The sequence below is a fragment of the Squalius cephalus genome (assembly GCF_949319135.1).
Source record: "Squalius cephalus genome assembly, chromosome: 5".
Classification (NCBI taxonomy): domain Eukaryota; kingdom Metazoa; phylum Chordata; class Actinopteri; order Cypriniformes; family Leuciscidae; genus Squalius; species Squalius cephalus.
In genome coordinates, this window is record NC_137126.1 from 19,616,490 (window position 1) to 19,640,060 (window position 23,571).

General features: G+C 35.9%; 1 protein-coding gene across 2 annotated transcripts in view; it reads left to right on the forward strand.

Annotated features, from left to right (window-relative positions):
- The window catches only part of homer1b (homer scaffold protein 1b), a 31,212-nt gene that overhangs the window by 2,318 nt on the left and 5,323 nt on the right, over positions 1 to 23,571 (forward strand). Inside the window, exons 2-5 of one of the 2 annotated variants that reach the window (XM_079872838.1) lie at positions 3,563 to 3,719; positions 12,522 to 12,653; positions 17,346 to 17,438; positions 17,825 to 17,982. In XM_079872838.1, the coding sequence (XP_079728964.1) occupies positions 3,563 to 3,719; positions 12,522 to 12,653; positions 17,346 to 17,438; positions 17,825 to 17,982 (540 nt within the window). Of the gene's footprint in view, positions 1 to 2,335; positions 3,720 to 12,521; positions 12,654 to 17,345; positions 17,439 to 17,824; positions 17,983 to 23,571 lie in introns of those variants that run through there. The other variant, XM_079872837.1, reaches the window with a different exon arrangement.

Here is a 23,571-nt window from a genome sequence, read left to right on the forward strand (position 1 = left end):
CACTGCTCAAATATATAAAAAGCCTTTTTTTATACAAGACACAACACATTTTCATTTCATTACTGCATGGAAATGATAAAGCTGTTATTATTTAATTAATGCATTTCACATTTTGTTTTAGCAACACAGAATGCTATTACAATTTAAACCATTTTGATTTTACTTTGATAAATATGTCTATTTTTTCTTTCTAATATACACCAAATACGTTTGCCACACCATAATTATAACAATATGAGAACATGTATTATAGAAAATGGAACCCAAACACGTACATAAGCAAATACATTTGAACCATAATCAGAAATAAAATAGTCAGCTGCAATAATGTAGCAATATGTTCCAGTCTATTTACAGTTTCATTCTTTCCCTAAGGGTGCCTTTAATTCATTACTTCATAAGTTTGAGTGAGAACAGAGAAAAGTATGTGTGGGTTATATACACGAACAAATTCGGATGGAAATGTCCCAATAAGCTCGGCTAATGGATTGCATTCACAATATAAACATTTTAAGTTACTACATTTTAAATGGTTATGACCTATATGGAAGCATGTGATGTCATGTGAAGCACCCATGTATGGTGAATGCAACTGCATTTTAATCGAATTTAAATGCTAATTATGCAACAAGCCTTTGATGCTCTTCAGAGATCTTCCGCCTCCACGGTGCAGCGTAAGCACTTCTCCGTACTCCGCATTTCTCTCTCTCTCCTTCTCCTCACTTAAGCTATCCCTGCTCCTCTTCCTTCCTTTTCCTTCTCAGTTTCTCTCATTCCTGCACATCAGCCCAGCAGCAGCTGATTAGAAGCACGCTAATGTAATTGAATATGGTGATTAATTATCCTGGGAATAGGAGCAACAAACCGTCTGTGTTTGTTATATTTCCCCGTTTCCCCCGTTATACTTCCCGCTTCTGATCCTATGTTTTAATAAGATGGATGAAGAGTAAATTGGGATTGAATGGGATTTTTTTTCTGGGATTTGAAGGGTGTTATCTGTGGAATTGGGTCAGAGGAGTTTAGGGTATGGGAATGCTATGGAAAAGCTCCATCTGCGGATGACTGAGCATACAGTAGTGGAGACATATGCCCTTTGACATTGATTTGAGGCCAGTTGCTTTTAAAGTAGTATGTTGGGGAAGGGTCAATGAGCAGGCTATACTGTAGTGGGCTTCCCTCTGTGTTTGGATTTGGATTTTGAAGCAAAGCATTTCTCTTTACCTGAAACTTGAAGGGCATTAGTGAACTTCCCATGTAATCCTCCTAGTCGTATCTGATCTATGTATCCAGAGATAAAGCTGAGATTGTCAGTAATTTTGAGCCTGATGCAATTGTTAGTTGTCCCTATAAGGATCTTTTGTAAGTTTGTCCAATAACACTTTACAATGAGGTGCTGTACTTTAATATTGTTATGCCTTTGACGTGTACTAGCACCGCTGTGATTGGAGCGTTCAGTGCATCACGTGATCAACTGCTAAATTCAAATGTGCTTTTGAGCTTTGGCTGGCGCTGGCTGCGGTGTGTCACATGACAAGCATGATGCGTCACCATGAAAATAATTAGGAGACACGTTCTAAAAATAATGGTCGCCTTAAAAAACTCAGGGGGTCAGCTAGAATATTTTAAACTTTGCAGTAGCTTACATGAAATCACCATGAACCACAGCACTTAAATATTGGTCAATGTTAATTTCTACTTATTGTCTGTATGAATTATAAATTAACAATAGTTCATGAATCAACAATGAATTGATTTCATTGTTTCCAAGATTCCACCTTTTTTTTTTTTTAAGTCAGCATGAAATAAAATTCAATTCTATTATTGTGAACAACTCATCTGTGCATGTGCTTCATTTAAGAAAATGTTAAATCAAAATGTTATAACTGGACCTTCCGGTGAAAACAACAGACTTCTCTCTGGTGACATGACATAGGACTTCTCCAATCATTTAGCTCATGTTTATCTGCCTCCGCTCTTGACTGCAACGCCCACATCTCAAAATCCAGTCAACAACCAAATGTATAGAACCAAGTACCCATCCATTACACACAAATGTAAGTCACAACAGAAGAAAAGATCTGTCGTTAACATAAAATCAGGTACACTAATAATATTAGACCTCTATCTCTATGGTTAAAACATAAAACTCTATGCAAGTTACTTGCGCTGTTGTTGTTTTTACTTATTTACTTTTTTTTTTTTTACTTCGCTACTGCTTGAAATGAATCTGAAATCTACCACTAAACCAAATCATCACTGTAAACTTTCCATAGTAAATGAGGGTATGGCAAGAACATTTTGAACACTGATTTTTTTTTTTTTTTTTTTTTTTTTTATGTACTCTCTCAATAATGAAAATGTATTCATGTTTACCTTAATGTTCTGTAGTGCAACTGATATTAATAAATGCTGTAAAAAATCATTTTTAGTTTATTATACCTCATTAATTGAACCTTACTGAGAAGTTTTGCCATGTGAATGCTAATTGCTGATGAACTGCTGATGACATGTATGTATCACTTTGAATGAGGATAAATCTGTAATTGTGTTAAGAAGAATGAGAAAGTTCAGAGTGAGACTCGGGCTCCAGGTTTCTTTTGTTCGCTTTAGCAATGATTGCCTATTATTCTAGAGTGATTATTCCTTCCCTCTTGTGGTCCACATGCTTTTCTGTTTTTTGTTGCCCAAAGTGAAGATAACATTCACAAAACTGACCTTCGTTTTTCTCTGTGCATGGCCTCCAAGGTGATTAATTGCTTAAAGGGATAGTCCACCCAAAAATGAAAATTGTCATCATTTACTGTCCCTCATGTTGTATGACTTTGTTTCTTCTGTGAAACATAAAAGAAGATATTTTGAGAAATGTCTCAGTGTTATTTTTGTTCATTCAATGAAAGTCAGTGGCGTCCAGTGTTGTTTTCGACCCCATTGACTTTCATTGCATGGACAAAATCTTTTGAGAAACCTTGTTTGAAATGGTAATGATGACACGATTTCGATTCTTTTTGCAGAGTTTATTCTTTTGTGTAATTATCGGAACCTTAAAATGTAGCATTGAAAAACATGGCTGGGGTGTTTATGAAATTCCACCCATACTCTTAGACTAAAAGAAGTAATTGACATTAGTTTATCTATTAATTACGTTACCGGCTTTGTCTATGTGTGATTATCAAATTAAGCTAGGGTGTCTAGGAAAAGAGCCCCGATACTTCCAACTTCCAACAGCAAAGATCAGGTCAGTAGGGGTGGGACTGCACAGATTACTGCGACCCTGACTATATTTAGTGTCCGTCCCACACTGCCCCAGCCAAACAGCTGGCATTTCCATATCAGCAGGGCGTTGAATGGTCGCCTTGCACTGTTAGCAGGGCACCAATGTGTCTGACTGCTTAGGCAAGACCCAGGTTTCTACCTGGGTTCAAGCAGTGGTGATCAGCAGCAAGATGGAGGCTGAAGGAATGGTGATCCGTCTACCGGGACGTTCCAGCGCGCCTGGCGGAATCGGAGAGACAACGGTGCTCAGGCACAAAGAGGTTCACCACTTTTTTTTCCTACCTTTCAGGGAACAGCCCATCTACAGCACCCGGGCACACGTCTTCCAGATAGACCCCAGCACTAAGAAGAACTGGATGCCCACCAGCAAACATGCGGTCACTGTATCTTACTTCTATGACAGTACCAGGAACGTGTACAGGATCATCAGCTTGGATGGATCAAAGGTAACGTGGTGTGTCTTTTTTTTTTTTTTTACTGATGTGGATTCATGTTCGTTGGTATACTGTAGGGAAGCATCCATTGTGAATGTAGGGAAACAGGTCCTATAATATTATGTTCTTCTCAGTATGGTGGAGATTAAAGGATTGTCTTTGGTTCAGGAAAAGCATCTGATAATGCCTTTCAAATCTCAAAAATATAATGTGTGTTTGATGCATTCAGTTGAATTAGCAGCAGATTTGAGTGTGCAGAGGACCGACCTGATAGAGTTTCCTATCAAACATATTCTCTGGGATAGAAGTGGATTATTTCGCTCTCCCTGTGGAGAGCAGCATGCACTTGAATTGGTCACTGCTGTGCAACCTTACACAGTGGATGTAATGGCCCAATATTTCAGGAAACATCAATAGACAGTGGTAGCGACTCTACATCCGCTAGAGTTAGTCCATCCATCTTACCGTTGGCTATTACTTTAAGGCTTTTATAGTTTCACCCATTTATTTTAATGCAGATGGTGTAATTGTCCACAATACTTCGCATTAGACCACTGCAGACCATGTGTCTCCACCATCCTCCTGAAATCTCACTAGAAAGCAGTCATGTGGTTTTGTATGTCAAATCACAAACCCTTGGACCCAATTAGCCTATAAATCAAAAGTATGTAAGAAACATTATATGAACATTGTATGGAGTGTTTCATGTGCAGTCATAACCCTATCCTGACGGTTCCTCGACTTTAGCAGAGGAGGATTTTAAAATAGCTCCCGCAGTATGTCTGAATGTGCTTGTGAGTTGGGATGCTCAGCCCTCCCCTTAGCTTTTGGTTTCAGAGACAGAAATAACATGTGAGCCGATGCACTTTGCACTGTGACTGTTGACACCAACACAAGCGCACACTGTTTGTTCAGCAGTTAATCCTGTTTGATCCATGTTGAGTTTTGTGTAGACCTTAAACATACCATAGGGTCAACGACAATTTTTTTGTGCAGATCTATTTTTTCAAAAATATTAATTATATATTAAATGTCTTTAGTACAATGACTTGAATATACATCTTCTATGACGAGCATAATTCTTATGTTTTGGGGCACGGAAAGTAAAAAAATAATGTCTCAATAAAGTAATGAAATTGAGAGGACCCCTGTAAACCATTATGACTGTGTGTCAAGGTCAGTTAGTCCTAAAATTTTTCATTTTATGACAATCGAGTTGTGAACTGCCAATCATGTCGTGGTACTCCCAAATATGTAACGATATTTATGAATGAATAATTCGTAGTTAATTTACTTTATTTAAATAAATTAATGGTAACACTTTACAATAAGGTTTCATTAGTTAACTACATTAGTTAACATGAACTGGAAATGAACTGCCCTTCTTCAGCATTTAATCTTTGTTAATGTTAATTTCAACATTTATTAATACATTATTAAAATCAATAGTTTTTTTGTTAACATTAGGTAATGCACTGTGAAGTAACATGAGCAAACAATGAACGACTGTATTTTTACCGACTAACGTTGACAAAGATGAACAAAAACATCAATAAATGTATTGCTCATGGTTAGTTCATGTTAATTAATGTTAACAAATTAAAACTTATTGTAAAGTGTTACCAAATTAATTAGTAAAAATACTATTTACCTTAAATATATTTTAAAACTTTTTGAAAATTATTATTAAGATGTCTATATAAATTCAAGGTGTAAGGAAAATGTGTTATTGCTTTTTACTTGACGGTTAAACCACATGACATTTTTAATTATTTTTAAGTTTATTTGTCATTTGCCATCTCAGAAACCTTTTAAATATATAACTAATAGTCTTAGCTTGATTTACGTAACTGTCGACACTAGCAAAAAAAAGTACCATGGTAATTCCAGGATATTGTTTTAATTTTTTTTTAGTATCGTCTAAATACCAAGTACATAAAAATGCTTACCATTTAGTACCTGATATGATCTCTGTCCCATGGCACCGCCGTCGTACCTTTTTGTTAAGAAATTAGGTGGTGGTATTACAAAATACGGGGATCCATTATTATGTTGCATTATTATGTGTTTAAATGTTACTGTACCTTATGAGACTGGGACAGGGAATGGGGTCAACACAGCAGCTGTAATTAGAGTCTGATCTTAAGTCCATTTTGAGCCCTTCAGGGAATTTAAGTCATGCTCACAGTGGCTAAAGGTATTAGCAGGATGCTACATTGATTGAAGAGCTCATGTTAAGCCTGGCATAATATTTAAGTTCTGACCATGCCTGTGTTTTCGCCCTCCACCCCTGCAATTTATTCTGGCTTTCTTCATCTGATTGTGGACCTGTCATTCTGAATGACAGAGACTTGTCACTTAAGCCTGGTCTTTATCTGAACCACCGTTGACCTATAATAGGCAATAGCAGAGCGAGCAGGAAGGTCTCTATTCGCTGAGTGCTATTCACATTATCTTGGATATAACTTCACTTGACGGTATCTGATCAAATGCAGTTTCCTTTTAGTTTGGACTCTTCTTTGTGCCCTTTCCTCCTTACATTTTTGCCAATTTATTAAAGTCACCAACCATGGCGTGAGGGCGGGACAACCTGTCACTCGCATGAGATCACAGCAATAGCAAACAATAACGATCCAATCAATTCCAGATTGACTAAATTCAGTCCTGCTCTACATTTTTTCTTGTTTGAGAAAATTTGGCTGCCATTTATAGCTCAGACATTTTCAAAATAGTACGCTTTTCCAGTTACATGCTATGTTTTTTTTTTTTTTTTTTTTTTTTTTTTTTTTCAGTAGTAATGTAGTATGATGTATTTCATACTACATCACTGTTTTCAAATTCATCAGGTTAATTTTTTTAGTGAAAGGATTTGTTTGAATGTTTCATATAAATAAACAGGTTAAAAAAATGATTGATTAATTAATACAATCAGGTCCCTGTGCAACATTATTGTTTCATCATGGCAGCATATGTGTGACTCTTTAGCAGCCTAAATTTATTTATGTAAATTAGTGTGTAAAAGTGGGAGGTATATGTTTAAAATTGAATTTAAATTTAGTATGAAATTTAGGCCTGGTTTCACAGACAGGGCTTAGATTAAGCCATGACTAGGCCTTAGTTAAATTAGGACATTTAAGTTGCTTTTATAAACGTGCCTCAAGAAAACATAAAATAAAATATGGAACTGACTTATTTTAGGAAATGTCAGAGCAAGTTGCTTTCAGTTAAAACTGCTCAAACATGCATTTTAGTCTGGGACGAGGTTACGCCTAAACCAGGCGTTAGTCTACTTTTTGAATGTAGCGTATAGTGTAACTACAGCTTAACTAAAAAGATTCGTTTTTTTTTTAAACTCCTATATAGGGATTTTCACACTTGAAATAGTTAACCCTGTGTCATTCTAAACCCCTGGTAAATAGATTCCTGGGTTATCTTGCTTCACGTTTCACATTACATCAAAATGCTTTTACACAATTTACCTGTGGTTAACAACTAATCCTTGCTATTCTTAAACTGACATTTCCCACTGTATATTCCTAAACCCCGGGTTCGCATTTTTTATTTGAATATTTGTGGTGCGCCAGTGTCATTAATTGGACGAACGCAGCACGCGACCTGTTTACATAAAGCTCTAGCATTGCGCATACTTGTATTATATATTGTCGACTGTCAGTCAAGTTTTACTGAATAGACTTTTGAGACTATGAAAGTAAGAATTAAACTCTTCTCGTTTTCCAGCACCATTTGTCATTTTTTTCCTCAAATGCTGAAACATAACCTGTTTATACAACACGTGTTGTTCAAAGCACGTAAATATGAGGCACATGATTGGTTGGTTTGGAATAACGATAACCCAAGGTTAAGCGCAGTGTGAAAAGCACTTATAAGTATCTTGTTGCTTCGGATGTGACATTAAATGATCAGAAAAGAGCAAATGCCATGTGCCGGAAACAAAATTGCGTTGCTAACAGCTAGGCTATTATTGCGAGTGACATCCTGCTCTCTTTTAGCAACCCCTGACAGATTGCAAAAGTGGCATGAAACGGACAGCTTCTTCCAACAACAACGTTAGCCTCAGCGCTGTTCTTCGCTGCTGTCCACCCACTGCACAGCTTTCAGCTGTTCACATGCAATTACAATCCTGAAGTGAGTGATTATACAGCAGGCTGCGTGGACTCTGATTAGGGCTCTCGTCGAGCCAATCCGTCTGCATCTGAAAATAAAGACAAATACCAGCTCCAGCGTACTTAGCGTTCTGCTAGCTGAGCAGCTCGTACACAAGAGCTCAAACTGCGAAGTTCCTGAGCTGGTCTTCCACACATACACATGCTGCTCATCACTTCATTAGGTTCAACCCACTTAATGTGTACATTAGGCACAGCGCAAACATCAGTCACGCTGATGCAGATTAGCAAACACTAGCATGGATTTGTTAGAAAACCTTCCGTTTAGTTGCTAAATATCGTAATTATTTGAATATTATATTTTGACATTTTCTGAAGAAAATAATGCTATAGGGTGGTGTGTCTGGTCGCTTCCCATTGTGGTGTTCTGAAAGTGTTGTTGATTTAATTTTTTCTTTATGTAGTCTATGCTAAAAGCTCAGTTTCACCACTTATTAAAGGTGTCGGTAACATTTTACAATAAGGCCTCATTTGTTAGTTAATATATGAACTAACATGAACTAACCATGATAAATACATTTGTTACAGTATTTATTAATCTATGTTAATAAAAAATACAGTCGTTCATAGTTAGTTCAAGTTAGTTCATAGTCCATTACTGTTAACAAATACAACTTTTGATTTTGATAATGTAAATGTTGAAATTAACAGTAACTAAGATTAATAAAATGCTGTAGAAGTATTGTTTGTCCTTAGTTCATGCTAACTAAAGTAATTAACTAATGCTAACTAATGAAACCTTATGGTGTCTGCATAAAGCACAATTTCAAAATATTACTGTTCAAAAGTTTGGGGTTGGGAAGATATTCTTAATGTTATTGAAAGGAGTATCTTATGCTCATGACTGCATTTATACGGTATTGAATAATACCGTAAGTACAGTAATACTATGAAATATTATTACAATTTATAATAACAGTTTTTTATTTGAATATATTTTAAAATGTTTTTTTTTTTCTCTAATTGCAAGGCTAAATTTTCAGCATCATTACTCCAGTCACTTTAGTGTCACATGATCCTTCAGAAATCACTCTAATATGCAGATTTGCTGCTCAAGAATCATTTCACCACCAAGACTTTTTTTTCTCCCCAAATTGTGATAGTTTAAATCTAGTCCTAATTGTCAGCTCTAAATGTTACATGGAGAAATTGGGCCATTTAGAAAATCTTTTTGACCACAGTTTTATAGTTATTAAACATTTGAGTGTTTGGCTGAAATGATGCTTTTCAGACTGCTGAGAACTAAAATTAACTATGGGCATGTGGACTATCTCTTTTCTGCTCTATTCCTGTGATTCCTATTACTATGGTAACAGCAACTTCATGATAGGTGGATCTCTCTTCAGGATTATGTGTAGCAATTCACCAGATATTCATTGCTTAAAATTTATTTCTGGTTTCCACAAAGGCATATGTACTGTATATGAAAATGAATAGGATTTTTACTTTCAGAACCTTACTGTTGTGCTCTGTAGGTCAACCTTAAATATCCGTGGAAATACTGGAAGTATAGAACAGAGGGAACAGCACTCATCCTTCCAATGATTGTATAACATGTGTGTAACACACACATACACATACACACACACACAGGAAGCTGACAGTGGTAGCCCACTGTCGATTTTCTCGCTTGAAATTACACGTTTGTATGTGGCCAATTGGCCTTGTTCTGGAAGTGTGTGGGAGTATGAGAGCGCTCGAGGCCTTTTATCCACACAGCCTTCGTGGATTGCTATGCTTTGTGCATCCATCCATTTCATGTTTTACATTCCCCATCTTGAAGAACTATATGAGGTTTATGCTTAAAACAAGTTAAAAAAAAATCTGCCATTGGAACTCCATGATAGGAAATCTTTGTAATTTCATTGGTAAATAAATTTTTTTGTTGAAATCTGGTACTTATTAAGAATGTGATTTCTGCGAGAGGATTTTGATGACTTTCTAAATCTCTGGATGCTCAAATTATGATTGTGAGATCCACAGAATCTGTGCAACATTCACAGTGCATCTCTCTCCTCTCTCTCTCTGCTTCTCCTTCTCGCTCTTTCCTCCCTCCTTATTTGCTCTCGGTTTCACACCCACACAAACACATTCACTGGCAGTGACTGTCGTCATTTCATCAATAACATTTCACAGGCTTATAACGCAGGAAACATCCTGAGATGTACTGAAGGCAAGTGTTTGTGAGCATCCATTTCTGACCATCTCATTTAGACATTTTTGATATATTTTTAAGATAGACCCCTGATTCAACAGCATATGAGCTGTTTACTTACTCCATAACTGATCACTGATTAACTTTAAACTCCATCCTTGTGCCTTGGCATTAAATCCACACGGATTGTTGTATTATATTATACAACAGTTTATTCTTTTTCTGATTGGCTGAGAGCCTTTTCCAGCCATGCGATATTCTACTAGTATCACCACGGGAATTGTTTCACTGTTTGTATCACTCCACTTGCAGCATTTCTCACAGAGAGTGTCACGGCGGACGGGCAAACCACCATAATTTTACAGATACTTCTGTTGTGTCACGGAATGTAGTTTTAAGAGTTTAGGTGAGAATATAGTTATTTAGACCTCAAATATGCGACTTAGCGACTCAAACATAGCGCATATTTGACAATTTGTTTAGACGTTTACGGAGATGCGAGCTCCAGACGTTAGCGGCCATTCAGCGTTCACGTGAGAACAGCTTTGGGCCCTATCATACGCCAGGCGCCAGGCAAGTGTGTTTTTGCTAGTTTCAGCCCGACGCAGTTATCATTTTCACGTCCTGCGCCACGTTGTTTAAATAGCAAAGGCATTTGCGCCCATTTGTGCGCCCATGGGTGCGCTGGTCTGAAAACGAGGTGTGTTCAGGCGCAATGTTGTCGTGTTGCTATTTTGAGGCAACTGAAATAGACTGGGTTGACCTGCCTATAGGCGCATATTACTAACACGCTCTTTAAATAAACTAAAACAATTATTTAAAGAGCGTGTTAGAAATATGCCCCTATAGGCGGGTCCACAACACGCGTACACTTTGCCCCTAGATGGTCTGCTTGCGCAGATGTGCGTTTCCTGGCTAGAGGAAAGCGTTCAGATATTCCGCTTGCAAATTCCGCCATGCAAATAGCGAATCCGCCATGTCATGAGCGTAACTGGCTTTTAAAGGGAATGGGAGATGAGACTCTGATTGGTTTATTGCATGTTACGCCCAAAACACACCCATTACTCATTAAGAGAATAGAGACAACCCTTTTGAACCATGCGCCGGGCGCGCCAACTAATTTTCCTGTCGTTAAACTAGCAAAAGTGGATTCGGACACGCCCTAAGTTCACTTGTGCTTAGAACGTTTAAATAGGGCCCTTTATCTCGGCCAGTCCTTTGGGAATTTGCTGCTGGCTCTAATGTAGGTAGTGGTTAAACATGAGGTATAATTCATTTTGGCTATATCAAACGAGCAATTTTTGGTCTTATTAATCTACTTGGAGCTAATTGATTTGGCTAGGTTTCACAACTTTATATTTTTATATTGTATTTAATTTTTTCCTCAGTAGACATTCAAACTGATTTTGTGTTTATGAATATAAGATTAACCTGAAGAATATCAGCTAGATGCAGATAATGCATTCGCTTAGTCGATCTCTCACTCATAATACTCTCCTCTACATAATACAATAAGCTTCAATGAAGCGACTCAACATTCCTAAGTTCTAAAGTGATGTTTTAGAACGGAGGCTTGGGCTCAACTCCAACACTCCGTTGTTGTTTCTTATTTATTTAAACACTTGTGCCGTCAAACTGTTGTGTAAACGCAAGATCAAACTCATAGCCGTGGCCGAATCACAGCCATTCTGATATAGTTTATGCTGAAATCAAATGGCTATACTCGTGTGATATTGCTTGAAATTTGATCTTGCTTTTTTCTAATAAATGAATTAAATTAAATTCAGGTTTTTTTTTTTGTAACAAAATGTCTGTGCAAAAAAAAACTGAAATTCTTTCTTTAGAAAGATGTCAGGAAATTTTTAAGTTATTTTAATATTGTTTATATACTGTTGTATTTATTCATTTTGAAATAGCTTTTTTTCAATTTAAATAAATTTTCTTATGTACTTTTGTCATCTCTATTCATTTTAGTTTTGTTTAAAGATTTCTATTTAGCTTTATTTTTTTTTCTTTCAGTTTTAATCATTTTAGTACTGCGACTTAAACTTGAGTCAGTTTTTTAAGTTTAAGTTTTTCATATATTTATTTATATATTTAGTTTATATATTACTTCAGCTTTATTTCAATGAACAAAAATGATTTTTAATATTTTAGTTTTAGTTATAGTTAACAACAATAACAGCTCTAGGAATATCAAAGGCCGTATTTGAACTTACCAACTCCAAGGCCACATCTCCGACAACAGATCTGTACGAGCATGATGATACACTAATGGATCACACTCTTTCACACACAATTTTATGCTGGCTGTTAACATAATATTTCAATCAGCTCATGTTATGGACCCCATTTCTGCCTATTTTTTGCTCTCTCAAAGGGCCTTCATCTTAAACGCTTCAAGGCCGGATTGAAAACATGCACTCGTGTTTTCACATTCTTTTCTGAGGAGTTGTTTTCTTTTTCATCTCACAGGCAATAATAAACAGCACTATCACCCCGAACATGACCTTCACAAAGACGTCTCAGAAGTTTGGGCAGTGGGCAGACAGCCGTGCCAACACAGTGTATGGGCTGGGTTTCTCCTCTGAGCATCATCTGGCCAAGGTGGGTGGAATTCTCTCTCTCTCCTTTCTCTCATTTTCTTCCCTGTGTCTCTGGAGGTCTTGCTCTCCCTTTCTTTCGTTCTCTTCCACCCCCTGTGTTCCTGAGCTGGGGAACACCTACACACTGTGCCCTAATGAGGAGCTGTACAGTCATCTGTGCGTGGGAGGCTTCTTCTGTGCAGTGCTTTCCTCTCTTTCGCTCCCTCTATCTCTCGCTCCTCTGCATTATGATGATGCACTGTCAGGAGCTCACCACCTCGTCTAGTCTTCCTCTTCTCTCTTTCTTTTTCATTCCCTCTCACTCTCCTCTTTCCTTTGCTTTTACATATGCTGTATTTACTTCATACAAAGTGAATTATAGCAGTATTTTCACTATTAATTATTTATCATTTTGAAAATGTTGTGTTCTTTTACTCACTCTCATGTAGTTCCTGATCGTTCTCACTTTATTCTGTGGAACACACACACACAAATGGACCATAACAGTATCATAAAATAGCACTTTACAAAAATGTGCAGTTGTTACATTAACACGTTATTTCTACTTCATTTGATTTAAAATATATATATGTGACCCTGGATCACAAAACCAGTCACATGGGTACATTTTCTGAAATTGGGATACATATAAATAAATAAGATTTCCATTGATGTATGGTTTGTTAGGATATGACAATATTTGGCCGAGATACAACTATTTGAATATCTGGAATCTGAGGGTGCGAAACATTGAGAAAATCGCCTTTAAAGTCGTCCAGTTATGTTCGCGATTGTGGTGTATCCACTTAGAAAAATTAATGTTTTATATATTTACGGTTGGAAATTTACTAAATATCTTCATGAAACATGATCTTTACTTAGTATCCTGCTGATTTTTGGCATAAAAGAAAAAACGATAATTTTGACCCATACAATGTATTGTTGACTATAGCCACAAATATACCCTTGCGACTTGTGACTGGTTTTGTGATCCAGGGTCACATATATAAATAAAAATGACTTCTTTGGGAATTATATGTAACTTAAGTCAGGTTGATTTGGTCGTATTAAATAATATTTTGTGTAATACAATAATATAATGCAATAATGATTTTTTGCACAATTTAATTTCCATTATGTTCCACAGAATAAAGTCACAGAGTTTTGATATGACATGAAGGTGAGTAAATTATAAAAAGATTATTAGTAACACCTTACAATAAGGTTCCATTTGTTAACATTAGTTAACATGGTCTTAATGGACTAACAATGAAAAATACTTTTAAAGTATTTATGAATCAATACATTATTAAAATCAAACGTTGTATCTGTTCATATTATTTAGAGGACTTGAGCTGACATGAACTAACAATGAACAGTTGTATTTGTATTAACCAACATTAACAAAAAATAATAAATACTCTAACAAATTAATTGCTCATTGTTAGTTAATTTTAGTTATTGCATTAACTAATGTTAATCAGTGTTGAGGGTAACTCATTACAAGTAATGTGCATTACGTAATCGGATTACTTTGGTCAAGTAACTAGTAAAGTAACGCATTACTTTAAACAACTAAATAGTTAAGTTACTTTTTCAAATAAGTAGCAGAAGTTACTTTATTTACCCATATATTGACTGACACTTTTTTGTCTCCATGTTGAGAGAAATCGGGTGCAGAGGCGTTGTGTGCGCTGTGTGAACATGATGGTTATTGTAGTTCTAGACTAAATGTGAACACGCATTTACTCATCTCACTTGCACAAAAAAACAGATTAAGTATTCCTTAAAAGGTATAAAAACAGTAAATTGCAAACTTCGAATATTAAGCAATTCTGCAGTATTTAAATATGCCAGGAGCTATTATATTCCATAAACTAATTTGTTAAAATAATTCACATAAGGTCCCAAAAAATATGCTTATTTTTGTTTGTTTTCCAGAAAGACTTCAGATAATAGGTGGATTCATGTAAAGTGGGATCAAAGTGGTATAGATGGGCAAGCCATGTAACGCCAGAATAAAAGCTAATAATGGCTGAATACAAACAAAAGAATAATGACAAAAAATAATGCAGATTAGGTCTCAATCACGGCAGAGTTGTGAAAGGTTTGTAGAGTGAGAACAATAGAAACATGAATGGGACAGTTCTCCTCGCCAGACATTAGACAATAGACTCCAAATGGGTGATTAAAAATATTTTATTAGCATCTTATCAGCCTTCTTTAAGAACTCTAATGACACGGTCTTATAAAATGTTTCCTACAATTCATAGTTTAGAGATGACATCCTCAGATTTAAAATGAAGCATGAGCAGACTTGTGGCTTCAGCATCATTGTGTTTCTACAAAAGTTTCTACAACACAGACACATCATATTTTTATACATTTAATGTTTTTTTTATTTTAATTTTTTTTATGTTTGAGCTTATATATCTCCATAGACTTATTAATGAGTAATGAACTCTTAATAAAGTTCGTTGAGTCTAAGTCTTGAACTGTAAACTCTCAAGTGTTGGCTTTCTAAATATATGTTGGCTATGTGTCTATTCAGAATGACTTATGAGCAGCAACCTTTTTATTTTGGGTATGCCATTTATGCCCCACTTGCCAAAATGCGGGGTGTGGGGTAAGGATGTTAAACATCATATCTGTGTTTAATTTTTGTTGTTGTTTTTATCGCTGAAGTAAGAATGTTGAACTTTCTTCTTCTGCGTCCTGTTTTTCTGCAAATCAGAATTGATTTGAGTTGCACCCTCAGGTGTGAATCTGCATTTCCTTTAGCTTGAGGCTTATTCATTTCACTTTTGGTGTGAAAGTCCTTTACATGTGCCAAAAATAGAACTTTTTTTGTTATTACAAAAATGAACAAGCTTGCCCAGTCCAGGTGAGAAAATATAACACAAAAGTATTGTAACATTACTTTCCATAAAAAATAACTATGTAACAGAATTAGTTAAATTTTAGGGACACAATATTATAAAGCATTACTTTTAAATTTCCCCAACATTGGCGTTAACTAATGGAACCTTATTGTAAAGTGTTACCATATATATATTTTTTTTATCTTTGGATGAACTCTCTTTAAATACAAATGCCTCAAACTTTAAGATACTACAAACTTTCTGTCTATAGGGTATATTCACTCTAAATCTGATTTTTAAACATTGTTAATGGAAAACCATAGCCCCTGACCTAAAAGTGTACATAAATCTTCCTGCTGGATATTCAGAGGAAAATGCTTCAGTCCTTCCAGAGCCCAGGAAGCTTTAATGGGAGCAGTCTATATTGGGAACTGTGACCATTGCTCCTTTTTTTTTTTTTTAGAAGAGATACCACATATCCACTCTAAAATAGTTCATCCATTTAAACACATAAACATGATCTTCTTATTTCTGTCTCTGTAATCAACATTAAAAGAAAAGCATTGATAGTCACCAGCATAAATAAAAAATTGCATTTTGTATGCAAGTCTCCAGCTTGGAGTGCTGGTGTCCCCATCAGGATTTTTTTTTTAGCTAGCTTCACCAGGAATACTTTTTTTGGTCGAACGATTTACCCAGAAAGATCATGCTGGTTGATATGTTTCATCAGCTGGACCAGCACCAAACTAGCAACCCAGCAAACAGGGAACGTTCTCAAAACTTTTGCTAACGTTGTGGCAACTGGCAAGGTTCTCTCAAAGTTATGAACAAACGTTCTTTCAGTAACAATCTTCATCTTTAAAGGGATGGTTGAATATGATTTCACTTTTCTAACTTTAGTTAGTGTGTAATGTTGCTGTTTGAGCATAAACAACATTTGCAAAGTTACAACGCTCAAAGTTCAAAGCAAAGGGAGATATTTGCTTTTAAAGAAATTGATTTTTAAGGACTACAAAAAACGGCTGGTAGGAACTACACAACATTCCTCTCGGGTTTGTGACATCACTAACCCTAAAATTTACATAAACCCGCCCCCGGGAACACGATTTAGAGATTATCAAGACAGAATATGCTAATCAATGACTAGAAGATAACTACACATAAGCTACATAAATTCACCAACTAACCATTCAGAAATGTTGTCTACATGCTGTCACTTCTTCTTGTGTCTCTCCATCTTTCTGACTCCTGTTTGAACATAAAAGGCTAAAAGTTTTTGAAATGTTCAGTGCATGTCTGTGTGAAGTAAAAGGACACAAGCTCTTGAAGCTCCGCCCTCTGTGACGGGAGCAGAAGCTCATTTGCATTTAAAGGGACAGACACAAAACAGTGTGTTTTTGCTCACCCTCAAAAAGTGACAACTTTAACATGCTGTATAAAAATATATGTGGGGTATTTTGAGCTAAAACTTCAAATACACTTTCTGGGGACATCAAAGACTTATTTTACATCTTGTGAAAAGGTCATTATACCACTCCTTTAGTAATGTTCTCAGAAAGTTAGCACAAATTTATACCTGAAACGTTTAGTTTATGTTAGGCTACTACTTATTTCAGAATATTCAGAGAACATTCAAATGTAACGTTCCCATAATATTTGCAAAATAATAAAACGGAATGTTCCCTTAATGTTCGCATAACCAAGAAAAAAAAAAGGTTTATGAAGCATTTAAATATCAGATGTTTTGAAGATTAAGAGAATATTCATAATTAACATTTGTAACTTAATGGGAATGTTAGCAAACTGAATGTGAATCCCATGTTTAAAGGCTTGAACCTGTTTTCTCTTATTAGTTTGCAGAAAAATTTTCAGAGTACAAGGAAGCAGCTAGGATGGCCAAGGAGAAGTCTCTAGAAAAGATGGAGCTGGCAAGTTCGCCCTCTCAGGTACGCCCTGTAAAGTCTGGACTCTGAACTGTTGTTTTAGTGTATAGTGTTTACATGGAATGAAGTTTGCTTGGAAAACTTGTTATTCAAAAAAGGAGAATATATAGTCTAAATCCGTAATAGTTTTTTTTTGCAATCAGCATATTTTCAATTTATGATTTATTCTTATCAGTACAGTCTAACCAGTGCAGAACAATGATGTTCACAAAGACTGGTCACAGCATTTCAGTCTCCAAGGGACATCTATTGTCTCTAAGAAAAATTTAGTTTTCCTAAATCCCCTGTTCTAATTAGCAGCTTAACAATTATATATGTAAAAGAAGATTATGTATTAACTATGTGAGGGTGCAACAAATTAATAACCCATGATTAATCGCTTTTCACAGGAATCGCCTGCCGACATTCATTCCCCCCTGACTCCACCCGTCACTGCGGACCTCTGTCGAATCAACGGCACTGGTGACGACGTCACTCTGTCTGACGTGTCACCGAATTCTATGCTCCAACCAGACCTTTCCCCGACCACGCCGACCCTTGCACACAGGTAACTGTGGCTTAATATAAAATCTCTTTCAGAATCCTGGTACAACAAGAGGTAACACGTTATCATGATAGTCCACTTTAGACATTCTACTAACTATAAGTAACTTTGCAACTACATGTCAACTAACTCTCATTAGAGACTGTCTGCTTAATATCTGATAACACTTTATTTTGATGGTCCCCCATCAGACATTGTACTGACTGAAGTAGCTTTGCATGCATGTCAACTTATTCTACTAAAGGCCCCGACATACTCACAGTGAAGTTCTTTTTCGTTATTCGCTTAGGGGTAAAAAGAAGTTTATGACTATAGTGGTATACTGTAAGTGAACATCTGACGCCGCCCACACTGCTGAGAGCAGCGTTTAGATGAAATGTTAATATGTGCTGCTCGCTTTACTCTCAATACTAAAATATACTCACAACAAAAATGACAGTGGTAAGAAAACAGCAATTAAGAAAGCATCTGATCATGTGTATATGTTTGTATGACTTCTGCACTTTACACAATAGCTCTATAATAGTAGTAAACATGAAAAAACAGTAACAGTCTCGCTTTCGATTAGAACTACAACTTCGTCCGACAGTGACGGACGGAACAGAAGAAATGAACCCGGATAAGATTTCCATGGCAAAGAAGGCGGAGCCTCAGAGCCACACCTACCTTTTATGTAATTGCCACGGACTAAAGGTAGTTCAAAGGTGTTTACCAGCCAGAGCAAACTTTTCCATTTTGGCAAACTTTTTTAAACTCATTTTCTACTATAAAGCAGCTCTCCAATGTCTTCATGTTTTTACTCACGGACGTCCGACAGTGACGGACGGAACAGAAGAAATGAACCCGGATAAGATTTCCATGTCAAAAAGGGCGGGGCCTCAGAGCCACACCTACTTATTACATAATCACCATGGACCAATGGTAGTTCAAAGGTGTTTACCAGCCATAGCAAACTTTTCCACTTTGGCAAGCTGTATTGAACTCTTGATACGAACTTCAAATTAACTTAGTTTTGGCCTAATTTTGTTCAAAATGACGTCACACCAGTTAATTCGATTTCACTTATGGCCCTGAACCCTTAGGCCCTGAACCCTTACCTAACAGTCAAGGTAGTAATAACTAGTAATAACCTAACTAATGTTAGTTTTAGTTAGTTGACCAGTATTGCAAATTAATTAAAGTTAGCTGACATGTAGTTGCAAAGTTACTTGTAGTTAGAATGTCTAAAGTGGACTATTGAAAAAAAAATTTTTTGGTTAATTTGTCACAATTATTTCTTTAATTTCTGCTTTTTTTTACATTTTTTGCATGCATTGCTCATTTCCACTATTTTTACATTTAGATTTGCCTCCATCTTAAAGTTACTCAAAACACTCACTTAAAGTTAATCTTTAAAAACTAGGGCTGTCAAAAGACTAATCGCGATTAATCGCATCCAAAATAAAAGTTTGTGTTTACATAATATATGTGTGTGTACTGTGTATCATTATTTTGTATATATATAAATACACACACATGCATGTATATATTTAAGAAATATTTGCATACATATACTGTATATATTTATATATAATTTATATTATATATAAATATAATTTTTTTATATATATATTTCTTAAATATATACAAGCATGTGTGTGTATTGATATATACAAAATAATTATACACAGTACACACACATATATTATATAAACACAAACTTTTATTTTGGATGCGATTAATCGCGATTAGTCTTTTGACAGCCCTATTAAAAACACAACAATATTAAATCTAGTCTATTGCAAACCTCAAAAAGAATATACATTTTTCTACTATAAATTATAATGTTGTGGTGTCTAAATTCACTTGTAGCACTGGTTGATTTTAGTTTTAGTTTTTCATTTATTTAGACAAAATAATATTGAATTTTAATATCAGCTGTTTATAGGTTATCAGTCATAACTAAAGCAAACTAAATAATGTATTGGCTTATTAGCCAGAATTTTAATATTAACGCATCCCTAGTTTATTTGTTGCCTACAATTTTTAAGAAAAAGTTGTGTTAAAGTTAGCAATAACGGTCATAGGTTCATTGCACTTTTCCTGAGCACTCTTCAGCAAATTATTTTCAGTATGTGCGTTCAGACACTTGTTCTTATGAGTATGTACTTTTTTTAGTCTGACTGCAAAGGCAACATTTTGAGCTCATTTCACCAGCTCTCTAGATGCTTGAATTTTAATTGGTTGAGCAATCCAGTGCTTCAGGTTCAAAAATAGCATCCTACCATTTCTTACATAATCTCAGGTTAATGTTTCACTCTCACCTGCCACTTGAAAAATACTAACCGATTATTGGACGCAAATACACAGTGGACCAAACCGCATTTAACACCCACACTGTAGTTCTCTTCCAGCTATATGGTTTTATAATTGTCATGAATTTTAGAAGCATCAATAACTTTCTTTTTTTCTCTAGAATAATATGTCCAAACAAGTCAGAATTATATAATACAGTGGCACGTTTTCAACCCAGAGCAAATGTGACTTATGAAGATGGAGGCGGTGTCATCTGTTGCAAAATGTGTCAGAAAACCCACTGTTAAATCAACACAACCTTTTTGTTTACAATGTGACCTCAAATAGGATTGTGTTTTGTCCATGTGAATTCATATATTATGAACAAATTCATATGGTCTTTTTTTTGTCTTTTTTTTTCAGACACGTGCTTAAAACTTGCCGGGTCTGCTCCTACTGATAGCATCATTTCACAGCTGTTTGACATGACTACAATGTTTTATAATGAATGCACTTTTATGCAACAATGACTGTAGATGCAACTAATTCAATCTGAAGTTCTGTTATTATTTTTAGACAGATATGCATATTTGGTCCCACCTTATATTACGTGTCTTTAACTAATATGTACTAACATTAAAATGAATCATCTGATACAATGCACTTACTGTGTTCATACATGTTTTTACATTGTACTTGTATTTAAAAAAATACCTGCATGTAATTACATCTATAATTACACTGTTGACCCTTGCCTTACACCTTAACCACCCCATAAACCTACCCATACCTCCAATCCTGTCCCTAAACGTACCCGTATCCCACCACAATGGCAGCAAAATTCATTTTGCAATACAACACAATAAGTCCATTGTACCTGACAATATTTTTTGTGTTTAATTTAAATGCATAGTAAAGACACCTAATGTAAAGTTTGACCACATACTTATGTCAGCTGAACTCTCGTGATGTTGTTTTATTAGTCATGTTTTAAAATCCTTTGTAGAGAAATCATTTTTGGAAATGTCTCCCCAATTTTTTTGGGGAGAATCTTTTTGTGACTTTGTTTTATGGTCTTTGTTTTGTTTGTTTTTTTGCATCAAGTTGTGTTTCTAAGGTTGATATCTGTAAATCTGACATCACATTTAATACATTTATTAAATGTCATTCCACTTCAATTTCTCAGTTTGCTGAAGTTTTCCGACTTGAATTTTAACAATGCATTTACCGTAAAAATGTTTGACACGAGTAAGTGATCTTAGTAAAGCAAATTGTCCTTTTAGTTTTGCCAAGACTGATTCATACCACTTTGATATTATAAATATGTCAGTTATATTAATAATCAGCAATTCACTCTTCAGTGAGGCTGATTTTGAAGTAAATAATGCTATTAGTTCCCTTAAAGATGACCTGACTTCAAAATTCCCCTTAAAAATACTGTTCCTGCACTTGATGAAGGTGTAAAACGTGTATATGAATGTGGTGAATCTGACCCAATGGGTCATAGATTAGCCTGTCGAGTGTATTTCTGCTTTGGCTGTTAATACGTGGTGAGTGAATTGAAGGCATTCCTTCAAACACTAATTCTCTCACCCACAGTCTTGTGCAGCACATTAAAGTGAGTGTTGAGGGGCTGGTTGGGCAGTTGTCGTGAATCACATTTACAGTGGGGCTTAATATGATACGCACACCAAAATGTGCGGTACACCAATCAATACTCTTTAAACTTCATTACGACCTGCTCTTCATGTGGCGTAAAGAAAACAGTCCATTTTATTGGTGGCTTAAATGGTATACATTTAACAGAGGTGCATTGTGGATCCATTGAAATGATTTGCATGTTGATTACTGGGCTGTTGGTGGAACGATCATATGGAGATTGTTTATTGATTCACATTCAGTAGGCTTGAAGGACAGTCACGCTGACATTATGCTGTTCTTTGTAGTTATGTAATGTGGACAGCCATATGCTTCTGTGCACGTGCATATATACAATGGCCCTTTAAGAATAATACCACTTGGTTTGATATTTCACATCTAACGCAGTGATATTCATTTGTTAACCTATAGTGTAAGTGTCCCACTTTTTAATATACGAATAAGAGGCTTAAAGACTTTTTAGAGAAAAATATTTTATTACATGAAAACAGTATACATCATAAAAATGCGTCATGAATAGACTGAGAATGAAATAGCATGCAGATAATCGACGAATTACAGTTTTTTGACTAAACTGTTTGTTTCCAATAAGTCCATAAAAAACAGCATAAAACTGCATTGAACTGATTCTTATGTGTTCTGCACAAATTTTCCATCAAGTTCAAATACTCCTTTCTTTATTTGGCTTAAAAATGACTATTATTAAATCTAAAAGTCAGTGTTTAATTATCGATTTAATTAAAGTGCCTTTTAGGCTCTAATCAAATCCAATTCAGTCAAAACTGAATGAGCATTTAACTATACTATACTGTAATATACAACATATGTTGACTTACCAGGCTGAAGTCCCTGTTTCTCTTAGCTTGAAGCTGCAAGACTTCACTCTGATCTTCTCTCCTCTCTTTCTCCTGTAGAGGAACATTTCTTCTCCTTGTGTGCGGCGCTTTATAGCCATGTGTGTCTCCAGCCTGTTGTGTCACAGCTTCAGTAGGAGTCGGTGCGTGTGGGCTGAGGTGTTGTCTGTCAGAGCGGGGGTCGATCACGTCAGCCACAGCAGAGGTGGTGGCACTGGGGGAGATGAAAGGGAATTGGCGGCGCTCCGTATAGCGTAGGCGTCAGCGCTGAGGACTCTGTGCTGGTTCTCTGCACGTGTCCTGAGCGACGATTTGAGTGGTTAAGCTGCGGTGGTGGAGTGCGTGGAGGGAGGCAGAGGAGGTGGGATGTGTGATGAGATGTTAAACAGGATGACAGCGGATGGGATTCCTCATAGTCTTTTGGAGATGTGGGTTGGTTATATATTCGCTGGCACTGTGACACCGTTTCAGCATTTGATTTTTTTTTGTCAGTACATGATAATCAGAACACATTGCAAATTTATGCTTGATTTCTTTGTCATTACATGAGGAACACAGATGGACTGATGAGAAATGGTGGAATATATAACCGAAGAGTTAGCCTCCTCCTTTTGTCTGTACACTTTTGAGATCTCTTTTAGAAGGCATTCTGCTTTGATCTATTTCAGCTTGTCACTTTCCATCAATCTTTTATTATAATATTTATGCAAATGACATCGAATCTGGATCACAGAGTTTTTAATAACCCTTGTTAATTGCTCTTGAACTGCGTCCAAGTCTTGGTAAAACACAGAATGGTCGAATT